Genomic DNA, 12547 nt, shown 5'->3' with positions numbered 1-12547 from the left:
AGGAATTAGGTATTTTATATGGCGAACATCCTACTGGGACCTATGGGCAGGTTTTGTTCATGCTGGGGGCAGGGAAAATGAAGGGAAGAGACTTCAGCTGCCTGATCCATGCTTAACCTCCTCCATAGGGATACGAAGGAATCTGTAGAGTTTTTGCAGGCAAAAACACACTAGTGATTTTTTTTTTTTTTGGGGCTACCCTTTCAAGATCTGGTATTTTCATTAAAAAAAAAGTACAAGAGTATTTGTTATTTGGTTTTTAAGAACCAGAACAAATAGAGAGTTTTACTGATCCAGTTCAGTTGTGTTCACACTCTTGTATTGCAGCTCCCTAAAATATTAATGGAAATAGAGCTGTCATTAATAATCTCTTTGGCATTTCCCCTCCTGAAGAGAAATGTCGGTAAATAGGTCATGAATTGATAGCCAAGGGGAATGCAATCTAAATAGTGCTGTCACTATTTTTTGTCTACTGCTTGCTTCTGGTGGGCTGCTAGAGCATCTACAATGGACCAGTAGTGATAGATGCTGTTGGATATTGTGGCAGAGGTGAATTTCCCTGTAAGGAGTTTGTACAAATGCACTTCAGCAGGGCTTGTGTTGGACCTTGCGAGGACCTCAGGCACGGCATGTAAGGTAGAAAGGTATTTTCTCATCCATTGCTACCTAAGATCAAATTCAGCCACTTAGATGCTGGGAGCCCTGGGGTGCTTGATGCAATCTCAGAAGAAGGAGGAGGACAGGAGGAGATGGATCCAACCATCAGGGCAGAGATGGACTCTGTTAGCAGGTTTTTGGCCCTTTTTTAATGTGACAGTCCATTACAAAATGCAAACATATGTCAGGAAATACTGTCAGGATGTCAGCTGAGCCCTCACCCACACCGGGCAGGAGTCAGACTTCACCTGTGGCCTCTCTCTGCCTGCACACTATTTCTGGTCGTGTTTGCACAGTGAATTGGCTTAGCCAGAAGGATCTCATTCATTGTAGCCCATGTAGGCTGACTCTTGTGTGCGCTGAGCAGAGGCAAGGCTTACATACCTGGAAGATTGTTCAGATTAAGAGCCTGGGCTTCGCAGCCCTCACCACCCTGGTAAGTGTAGTCCTGGCCATGTAGTTCTGTGCCTGTGAGGACAATTAAATGGAAGCACACAGGGAACTTTCAGACTAAGGCGGCAAGTTGTGGAATGAACTTCTCATCGTTCAAGGTCAGGTTGTCCAGGAGGGTAAGTGGACTAGGTTGTCCATTAGATGTTTTTGGTCCTGGCAGTGTTGAGTGGGAAGTGGAATAGAAACCATTGCAGAGTAAAAGGAGCAGAAGACCTGGTCAGTGCAGAGATCTTGCGGGTTTTGTTAAGTCTAGAAAGACAAAATGAAGAGGGAACATAGTAACAGTTTTCAGTATATGAAAAATTGCTCAAAAGAGGATGCTAATTAATTATTCTGTGTCCCCAGCAATAGGACAAATTTTATTTGCAGCAAATACTTGGGTTTAATATTTGAAAGACATTCTAAAGTGTGATTGAGCACCTGTACAGGCTACACAGGAAACTTATAAAATCAGTTTAAATGTCTGTTGGAGATAGGAGGGACTCAGCATAGCTAGACTCAAAGCTGGGAAATGGGATATGAATGATGCTCTTAATTGCCTCTAGCTTTGTGCTTCAAGTGGCTGTAGGTTTCTCTTCTAACTCCATGACTTTTTCTTCATTAGCTGTTAGGAACATAAATTTGTCCTCTTTAACTGGGACAGCACCCATTTTATTCCATATCCACTTAAACAGAAAGCTGAGGGTGGCCGTTTTGTTTGCTGTATTTGTTTGCCGTGAAAGTACCTTTTTTTTTGTCCAATATTTTTTATGGATGTCATCCTGACCAGAGGGCTTCTTTTGGAGAAGAGCCTTCAAGAGAGATGTAGCACTCCCTGTCCTGATCCCCACGGTTTAAGGGCGGCAGTCTGCTGAGTCTGCTGTTGTTGTCCTAGGTCCAGCCAGGGGTCTCAGAAGTGCAATCCAAAGGAAGAGACACATGTCTGTGCTCCAGGCTCCTCTGTTTATTATACTTTCAAGTGAAGCTTGCAGGCAGTGAAGCTCTCCAGTGTAACTGAGGAAAGGAGCTGTTTTCTCAAAGCCATTTCTTAGAATTTGCTCAGAGATCAAGGTTGTCAGGAGGAGAAGGTCAGAAACATGCCACTTTCTAGGCTGTTTTTCCTTTTCAGTAAAAGGATATTTTGAGGTTTGCATAATATGTTTTGACAAAAGGATTAAGTTCTCTGTAGAGAGATAAAAGGATTCTGATATCATTGTGCTGTTTGCAGCCAAGTTGTCGATAGTGGACACAAAACTTTTTTTGTTTTGTTTTCTTTTCAGTCAGTACCGACAAGGTAGCAAAAGAAAAAGCCGCCCTGTGAGTGTGAAAACATTTGAAGATGTCCCATTGGTAACCACTGTAAAAGTTGTTCAGGAGGTGAGTTTATCTGTTGTTTGTAGGTCTTTTCCTTCTGTTGATGTCTTTTTTCATGGTTTTTTTTTTTTCTTTTTAATCCCTTTCCATTTAATGCATTTCTATTACCTTTGCAGGAAAACCAGACAGATAGTGGAATGGTTCTTGCATCTGAAGAACTGAAGACATTGGAAGAGAGCGATAAACAAGTGAAAATACCCTTTAGGTAAGGCTCAGGCTGCAGGTAGGGCTGAATACAGCCTTTTGCTTGCAGTATGTCAGAAGACTGATTGGTTTGTAAAATTTTTTAGAAGACAAAATCTTTTCTTACTGTATTTTTAAAAACACATGCACTGTATGCCTGGTCATCCGCATTTGGTAACAGGAGAGGAGATGTAATGCAGTTGTTGGAGGCATCAGCCAGCACCACAGAAAGGGCTTGTATTAATCAGCTGTATGTAAATCATCAACCACCCCTCAAAGTAACTGAGCTGGTGCACACAATTGAGCGTACTTATGGGGGCCTGTCTGCAATGACAAAGAGCTCTTTTTTTTTTCTTTCTTTTTTTTTTAAGCTGACTCTTTGAGTTTTCAGGATGTACCTGGGTGTATTTTCAGAGCATTGTACAGGGGTTTCATTGTGCAGTACACAGGAAGCACAGTGGTGTTCATAGAGCTGAAACCTCACGTATGCTCTCCGAGAGCTTCTCAGGCATTATTTTTTCCAGGACAACTTCAGTGCAGATTAAGGTATACTGCAGTTACCATTGCACCCCAGCTGACACGTGTGAAGCCTCTCAGAGTTTTCTTTCCATTTCATCTGCAGTTGCATTTTAGCTCCTTGTATCGTCATAAAATTAAATATCTTTTTCATGTGTTAGTGAAGTTAGGGCGTATAAAAAGGTCTCTCCTTATAATTAAATGCACGTTCAAAAAGGCTTCAAGCCAGTTTTGATAAGCGCATCATTTTGCTTTGGTTGTTGCTATGATGGAAAGCAGCTCCTGGCAGGAATTGCCCACCTGCCCCCCAGACAGTCTCCACAGCACTCTCAGTCCTGTTTCTGCTTGCTTTTTGCAGCACACTGGTGCCCAGCAAGAGTAACGAGTCCGTCATGTCTGAAGCCTCCAACCAGACAAGCGGCTACCAGTCGGGATACCACTCGGATGACATGGACACCACCATCTACTCCAGCGAGGAGACTGAACTCTTGTGTGTCCGAGAGGCTTCGCCCCAGCTCTGCTGCACACACGGGCTCACCTACGACAGCACCGCACCGCTCGCCTCCCCACCGCTCTAAGGAGAAGCCGGCGGCTCCGGGTCCTCAGGGATGTGCCTTCCTGCCTGGGCTGGTCATATTCAGGTTTGATGTATAGAAGGATGACATCTGTGAGACTAAGACAAGACATTTATTTTTCCTGAAGTGGATGCAGGAGCATCTGGCAGAAAAACTGCACCATGCCAGGCTGTGGGGTGCTCTCCTCAAGAGATGCTGGTGGCTGAGTGTGCAAGGTGCTGGCTGCACTGTGAGTGCTGTGCCGACCCAATGGCAGAGGCAGTGTGCTGGCCTTTGGGATCCCGGTGACATGCTGAGCATCTGCCTGATGCAAGCAGCAGCACGGCGTTCGACTTTCATGTTTCTAGTTGTACGAAATAACGGCACAGCCCTGCTCTTTTTTGGTTTTGTTTTGTTTTTCCCTTGTGGCTGGACTCCAGGAAGGAAACAGCACAGCACTGGCTTCTTGTTTCTCAGAGTTATCCCTTGCTTGCACCTCCACAAACAAAAAAAGGAACCTCCAGCTCAAGGCTCTGGCACTCACCAATGGCCTGAGACTAAACATAGGCTGGGCTAAATATAGGTGGGGGCAATGGTCTCTGTCCTTGGCAGAGAAAAAAGTTGCTGTACCAGACCTCATGAGCTGCGTTTGCTTGCAAGACTTGCACAGTGAGGCTGGTTAGTAGAGAGAAGGCGGAGCACTGAGCGAAGTGACAGGACACGGGTACCAGGGGCATGCCTCACCTCTGGGGATGGCTCTGCCCTCCACCCTCTCTGGCACCCTCGACCCATGCAAGGTGCCTGCCTGCTTCTGAGCTAGCCTGAAGTGGCTGCAGAAAATACACCACCCGTGAATCACCACTGAGGCAGCCTCTGCAACAGGTAGAAAAGGCAATGTAATCTACCTTAGGACTGTAGGGAACCCTGTGGTCCTGGTGAGGCATCCTAAGGGCATCCTACCTTCTCATCTCATCCCCCTTCCTTCAGATGTAGGTCTGACTCTTCCACTTTGCAAACTCAGTCTGTTTGCGACAGCAGAGATCTCGGTTTATGTAGTCTTGGGAATCCGTGACTGGTTTCATGGCAGCTCCGATCTTCTCTGAGTGGTGAGATTGTGCCTAATTGTTGGACAACTTCTTACCTGTACTCTTGTAGTCCCAGAGCACTATTGATAGACAAAGTGCAGGCTACAAGATTTTAAAATGTAAAGCTATTTCTACTGAGTTCTTTTTTGTATTTTTATAATTATTTTTTTTGTTTGTACTTACTATAATGTCAAATGCTGGAAACCATGAATATAAGGCATATACAGTATTTATAGCCTCTTTATGTAGAAATAAATGTAATATATTAAAATATAAATATATATTATATAATGGATATTGTACTATTCACATTTTATATCGGTGTTCTGTAGCATTACAAGGGTCTCAAAATTTTTAATAGCTAAAACTTTTCATTTTATTAAAAGGGACTGGAAATTTAGAGGTGAGAGCTACGAGTAAATCTGTGTTTTACTTGCATGTATTTTCTTACATCCTTTCTATTGATGGGGAAGTTTATCAAGTGCTACTTATTTCAAGTGCCATTTAGTGAATCTAGTTAGTTATACCATTGAATAGGTCTATGAAGATTTCTGTGGGTACCTATAGCAAAGAATCTTCAGTGATTTCTCGCAGTTGGCAGTAAATGCCTTTAGAGAAATGGTCAGAAGAATAGACTGTTTGTACAGACTGAATCTCCTCTGAAAGGGTTTATTATGTTCAGTTAAGGAATGGTTGATCTAATTGTATTGTGGCTTTTGCCTGGGGAGTAGGAGTTTCCCTTAAAGCCTTATTTATCTTTTCCCTCTTGTATTTCTTCCATCTCACTTTTTATAGCTAAAATACTGTCCCTGCTCTTGTGTAGTAACATCTGCCTTTATTTTTCATCTGTACTTGAAGCTCCCACCTTTTCATTCTGCTGTCCACTTTTTGACTTTCTGTTCTGCAGCATGTGGGCCTTTGTTCTCAGTGCAAGGCTGGCTACCATTGGGGTATCAGGACTCAAAGAATCATAACAGCTTATGCTAAAAAAAGTGCAAGGGAAGTTAAACCAAGAACTGCAGACTGTAATTTAACTTCTCTTTATTGCAGTTTGAAATGAGACCTTCGTAGGCTACTGCATGGTGAAAGCACTTGTCTAAGAAGTGGGAGATCTCACTGATAAACTCCTCAGGCTGAATATGGGTCTAGTATCTTCTACGCACTGCATGCATGCCACAGCTACAAGGCTGTGGGATGTCAAGCTTCAAATGTTTCCCCATTCCCTTCCCTGAATCCAAAGCATTTTACAGCCAGAAAAGCAGGAGCTGGGAGGTCAGGTAGAAATATATAGGAGGGGCTTCCTGGATCTGCTGTAAGGGCTTCTAGGAAGAACTTGTATTTTCATGCATATATTTGACATTTATCTTGCTTCCCAGGCAAGAGTCCAGCTAATAGAGTATGCTCCACAGACAATGCCACATTCTTTAACAAACCCTCTCCCCAATATTCTTCAATATCTTTAATCAAAGTGTTCTTCTATGTATTATTATATGATGGATGTAAAACACTGACCCTGGCAGAAGCTTGATGGGTACCCAGCTGAAACACATGTTGGAGAGTCTTGGCATAGAGGTGGAGATGGAGATCTGTCATTGATGTCCATCTGCTTTAGATCTGGAGCTCCCCAAGGTTTGGGATGTTCAATTTAGACATCTAAATTTTGTAGTTTTGCTTACTCTCCAGTCTGGTGTATCGCACAGTATGTGCCATTTACATGCAGTCAGATGCTTCCCTGTGTGTTTGTAGTACCTCTAAAACATCCATCATAATGCAGACTGAGGAAGTTGCAATGTAGCCTTTCCAGTTAATGAGTTTTCTCATTTGTAATCCTTGTCAGTTAATGAAACTCTCTTATGGGTCCAAATCATTTTAAACATGCCTGGAAAATGCGGGAACTAGCACTCACCTGCTTCAGGAAAGGAAATTAGCTTCTTTTTTAAAAAATCACATATATTCAGTTTCAGGAGCAAGCAAAGTTTCTATAAATGTGTTCATATATTTGGCACCCAGTAACAATTCTTTTCTTAGACCATGGCCATTACATCCTTTAAAACACCTGGACTTTTTGTTGTATTCTGAATGCAGCACATTCAGCTAAACCCCAGTCAGGCCACATGTGTCTTGGTAGAAGTTTAAATTCCAAAAAAGGATGTTTTCAGTGAAACAACAGACATAGAGTGCACAGATTTACAAATGTCTTGCAAACCAGTCTCAGCTTTATCTTCATTCTGCAGCCATGCAGAGAAGTGTCAGTATTTGGATCAGCGTCCTTATCCATTAAATGCATGGGAGATTCCAACCTGGATTTGAGCCCAATGAGCTACAAAGAGAAGGGACACTCATGAGATTAGACATCCAAACATATCACTGTGAGCAGCTGGGTAGGAGTGGGGAGAAGCAGTGATGGGGTTGATCACTCCTATTCAGAGGAACCACCAGAATGAACTGGAATTGCTGGTGGGTTTGGATGTGGGCAATGAGCCAAGCCTGCAATGGGCAGTTTCTGGACTTGAAGATGGCTCATGTCCACTCTTATCACTGTAAACACAGCCCATCTGAATGATACAGGGGCATTTGAGCATGGTAGGTAGGTTCTTCTCCCTGCAAAAGACACTCTAAAATGTATCTCATTCTTTGCACAGAAATACAGTCTTTGCCTAAGCTTTTCTTAACATGTCTCCAACCACAAGCAAATGTATTTCACACAAGCATAAAAACATTCAACTGAAAGTGTTATGATGATCCTCCATGTCTCCTGATGTGATCAACCCCAAGCACCGTGCCTGGGGGCTTTTGGGACTGAGTGCTCATTAATTCTAAAAACTGTGTGTGACTAAAAAAGGGTACAATCGTGAAATTTGGGACAAAGATTTCCTGCTAATTGCATCTCTTTCTGATGGTTCTAAGGCTGGAAAACATAGTTGGGTAGCATGGATAGCCTCCAGATATAAAGCTGGAATTCGCTATTTTTATGTGAACCATTCCCAAACAGTGAATCATCTGAGGTTTTCCCCTCATTGCTGATACTTGAGAACACACCCTGTGTTACCTCGCAGTGTGGGACCTCACAAAGCAACAGCAAGGGCAAGGAAAACAAAGTTAACGTTTGTTCTTCCTAATTGACAAATTTATTAGGGACAGAAGTTAACCAACACAGACCTTTTCTTTGGATTTCAGCCCTGGATTTTCATTCTGCCCGGCTGAGCGTTGTATTCTGTGTCATAATATATGTCCTCAGCTCCTCAACCCCTGACATTCAGGCTGATTAAGTCCTAGAAGGTCATTGGGAAACATAGCAGGAGCTCGTAACATATGGTGCTGATAAACATCTCAGCATCAGAGATAAGAAGCTAGTCAATGTAATCTTAGGAAGCTTAGGTTTTGTTACCATAAAACTATATAAAGTAAAGCCTAATCCCTACACAGATTTAACTAGCTGTTAAACGTATCAGGTTCATGATGACGGGTGCTCTGGTTACCTAGATGTTATTCACTGACTGCCACCAGATGGTTCAAATGTGAAGTATCTCTGCCTTGCAGCTTGTTAGGATGACATGTTATGGTGAATGATGGCTGCTCTGTAAGTCTTGTGGGGGGAGCAAATTAATTCAGTTTCCAGACTCAGCTGTAGTGTCAGACACAGCCTCTGGTGCCAGGAAAAATGGCAGTGCCATGTGGTTTCCTAAATCTTGGTCAAAAAAAGACTTTCTTAAAAGATGCAATATAGGAACTGAGGTTTAATTCTGCTTTCCAGGGGAGCTGAAGCTGTTCAGCATCCCACAGAGCTGTTCCTCTGGACTTCATGCTGCTCTCTCAGTATAGTCATGCTAAGTGGCATGATTAGCAGTGGTTTCACAAAAGTGAGTGGCAACATAACTACTTTTATTTCCCTTGGTCTGTTTTCACACTACAGTCAGATTGCATCATGCTGTAGATAGACATAGATAGTTTTCATCCTGCCAGGCTAAGCAGCAGTACTAGTGAGGGTTCAGCAGCCTGGGCTTCTGATTGATGCAGCATCACCCGTTGATAGTGGGGCACACAACAAAGCCTGTGCTGCTGGCACCAAGCTCACCAGCAGTAAGGCAGCCACAGGATAACCTCTGTATGTACAAAGTCACACCTTCAGCTGCAGTGCATCCACATTTGGAATAGTCACAGGAATGCAAGTCATGTTTGGTTGCTGGAGTTTCTTGCACTTCTGGGTAGACTGCACTAACCCATGATTATACCTGTCATGAACCACACTGGCAAAGATTATCTGTGATGTTTCATGTCTTTGGTTTCAGAATGTCATTCCCACAATCTCTTCCCAGACTTGTCTGAGGTGGGAGAATGCAGTTTGTTTTCCAACACTTGTTCTCAGTCTACCCAACCCCAGGTCTGTGGACCTTGTTTGACCCCACAGCTGATGTGGTCCTGTGGGCAACAGTGGCCTTGGGTTTGGGATTGATGCTCTTCCTAGACTTGACAGTGCTGTGTTGGCATGGAACAGGGGAGAGAAGCAAAAGGCTGAAATAGTTTTAATAATTGCGTATGTCCTTTTCTAATACTCACAGGTCCTTAAACTGGAGAGTTGTACTTTAGCACCAGGAACTGAGGAAGAGCAAAGGAGTTTTGCTCATTAGAGACCATCAGGTTACACTGTAGGACTGGTAGACCAGCATTGCTTACTGCTAGTCATCTGGAGTTTGCTTTGCAACACTTATTTCATGAAAAAATAGGGCCCCTTTATCTCTGGAGTTTTCTAGGGTTTCACTTGCAGGGTGTACCGTTTATTACTCTGTTCACCATGTTTGGGCTATGTTTTCAGAGCTGATCAGCTGGACAAGGCATTTGAACCAGCAGTGGGCCTTTATGTTTAATGTCCTTCGATGGATTTTCCACTTGCTTTTTGAACCCATGTCAACCCTTAGTGTCTGGGACATCCTGTAGCAAGGTCTTCTTGCATGCAGAATTTCGCTTGATGGCCTCAGGTATTTTCCAGCGCATTGACCAAGTATTCCCTACTAATTTTATCATAGAATCATAGAATGGTTAGGGTTGGAAGGGACCTTAAAGATCATCTAGTTCCAACCCCCCTGCCATCAGCAGGGACATCTTCCACTAGACCAGGTTGCCCAAGGCCTCATCCAACCTGGCCTTAAACACTTCCAGGGAGGGGGCATCCACAGCTTCTCTGGGCAACCTGTTCCAGTGTCTCACCACCCTCACAGTGAAGAACTTCTTCCTAATATCTAATCTAAACCTTCCCTCTTTCAGCTTAAAGCCATTTCCCCTTGTTCTGTCACTACTTGCCCTTGTAAAAAGTCCCTCCCCAGCTTTCTTGTAGGTCCCCTTCAGGTACTGGAAGGCCCCTATAAGATCTCCCTGGAGCCTTCTCTTTTCCAGGGACATCTTATAGAGGCCTTCCAGTTAGTTATTTATTTTCTCCATGTTATTTAGGATTTTATGGATGACTATCCCCTCAGTCATTCCCTTTTGAGCCAGATTATTCCTAGCCCATTGTAAAATGCATTTACTTCTCCCCAAACCTGGAAATAGGGCCCCTTGGTGAGAAGGTGACATCTGCTTGGCACAATTCCCAAGCAGGTCTCCGCGAGATACCCGGCTTCCGTCAGGAGGAAGGAGGGTGTGGGACAGCCAGCAAAGGACAGAGTTATGTCAACCAGTTCGCGTGATAGATGTACCGAAGCATCGGCAAACATCAGTCAGTGTCAAATCTGACTTTGCTGGCATCTTCTCAGTGTTGCTATTTTTGGCCAGTGAAATATTTCCAAGGGTTGGGCTGGACTTGTCTCCTGTGTGCAGCATCGCCCTGTTCCCAGGCTGTTTGCTCTGGCTCCTGGCTGGCTGCGGGGAGGGATAAGATGCAGAAAGCAGAGGCCGTACGGCTCAAACACGGCACAAACGGGCACCATTTACCACCACAAACTAGCAGAACAGAGTGAAAGCAGGGCCTATCTTATCAGTTACTTACTGAGTTAAGACTCGGGGGTATAAAAACTCTCTTTAAACTCTGGGTAATACCCATAATAAATGGACCCCTTAGGAGATAACTTCACAAGTGGAACTTTTTGGGTGCACTTATGTGTAGTTTTAAATTACAATCACAAAGACATCTTTATATTGTCTGATAAATTTCTTAAACTGGCAACAACTATTTAACATTGCAGTTTAGTTAAGTACTAAAACAGCAGGGAGCATGCAGATAAAGCAATACCATTATTAACATATGGTTCAGTAATGCTATCAAAACAATGGCTTTAGGCATTTCAAGCTTGATTTCAGGCTAATGTTGCTAATTTTTCAGGAGGATTATTGAGTTTTATTAGCAATTTGCATCTCAGTGTAATTATATGGATATTAGAGAAATCAATATTATATAATGTAAAGTCCCTTAATGGCTATACAGTTTGTTGAGTCTGCTATGAGACCAGCTCTGAAGACAATTTAAGGAGGAATCTTTATAATTCTGCTGGAATTGGACTTTGCATTATGAGATAGATGCCTTAGACATTGAAGAGAGGATTGCAAAATCTGTCCTCAGTCTTGAATTTTGTGTTCAAGTGACAGTTTTACAAGACTACTCCCCGCTGTATGTTGAAACATCTTCCCCCTATTCTGATTCCTAAACTTCATTAAAATTCCTGACCACTACATAGCTTTCAAGCAAATTGATATATTCATATATTTAATATATATAAATATAAATATATTTATTCAAATCACAACACCATGAACATGTTTGTCACCCATTGCAATAATTCACTGACCTAAGGTGAACTTTCTGCCACAGATGAGTGTCTGTGACAGATTTCTCATCTAAATTGATCAAGTGCTTTTTCTTTTTAATTATATAGTATTTTTTCTTTTTTTAAGAGCATGTCCTTAGGTCTGGGCATATGACAGTTAATCCGAGCTTAAATATCGTGATTGTCTTTTGTGTAAAAAACCCAAGGTGCATCTCAGGCAGCTTTGGTTCCATGAGCTATACTTGCAGAATATATGCTTTTGGTATAGCTCAGCTCAGTGTTTCTCTGACTCTTACCCTGCCATAAGGTAGCAACATCACCAGAAGAAACTGCCCTACCTTTCCTCAGGACCCTCAGGCTTATCCCTTACCCTGTGCCACATGCTTTTTTGTGCCTGCAAAGCAGATGCCTGATTATGGAGAAAATCCATCAAAGGACAGAGCTGACTGAAAACAAATTGGGTTTTTTTTGTTTGGTTAGTTATTTTTCTCAGCTTACTTTGAACTCAAATAAGTTCCGGGATGCAGTTTGCTAAGCCCTGCTGTGAGAAAGGGACATGGCAGCTGTAGGAGAAAAAGCCGTGGGCACTGGCAGCAGTGCAGAGGCACAGCATCTTTCCTTCTGCCAGCTAACACCACTTGTGAGGCTAAAGCCATTGTGGCCTTTTCCAGAGGCAGCACGGCGTGTCTGTACGGCTGTAAGCAGGTACCAGCAAAACATCTAAGGAGGACAGCAACCCACTGCTCCATCTGGAGTATTTTTTGAAATGGCAAGAAAGTCATCTTTCCCTGCCCACTATATACAGGTTTAGCCTCCTCACTACCTGAGAGGATTTCAAGTAAACTTGGAGATATTCCTGCAGATACTTGAAGTCCTCAGCAAAACAGTTCTTTGCTTTTCTTTTATTTATGTTACAGAGAAGACTAATAATACTTCACTAGCTTCTCACATAAGTTGCGAGTATCTCACAGAAGGAAAACAGTTGTAGGGA

The 12547-nt window shown here is 43.0% G+C and overlaps 1 protein-coding gene across 1 annotated transcript in view; it reads left to right on the top strand.

Moving 5' to 3' along the window:
- LOC104526116 (vascular endothelial growth factor receptor 2) overlaps positions 1–3740 on the top strand; it is a gene marked incomplete at its 5' end in the record, with an annotated part of 29105 nt that extends 25365 nt beyond the window's left edge. The window contains 4 exon segments of the mRNA XM_029085316.1: positions 1–9; positions 2370–2466; positions 2580–2668; positions 3521–3740. The exon segment at positions 1–9 is cut by the window's left edge and continues 164 nt beyond it. Of these exon segments, the coding sequence (XP_028941149.1) occupies positions 1–9; positions 2370–2466; positions 2580–2668; positions 3521–3740 (415 nt within the window).
- Positions 3741–12547: the final 8807 nt, after the last annotated feature.

Source organism: Antrostomus carolinensis, unplaced genomic scaffold (genome assembly GCF_000700745.2).
Source record: "Antrostomus carolinensis isolate BGI_N321 unplaced genomic scaffold, ASM70074v2 scaffold19906, whole genome shotgun sequence".
Taxonomy (NCBI): domain Eukaryota; kingdom Metazoa; phylum Chordata; class Aves; order Caprimulgiformes; family Caprimulgidae; genus Antrostomus; species Antrostomus carolinensis.
The sequence above is the reverse complement of the archived record's forward strand: the minus strand, read 5'-3'. Positions and strand labels throughout refer to the sequence as shown.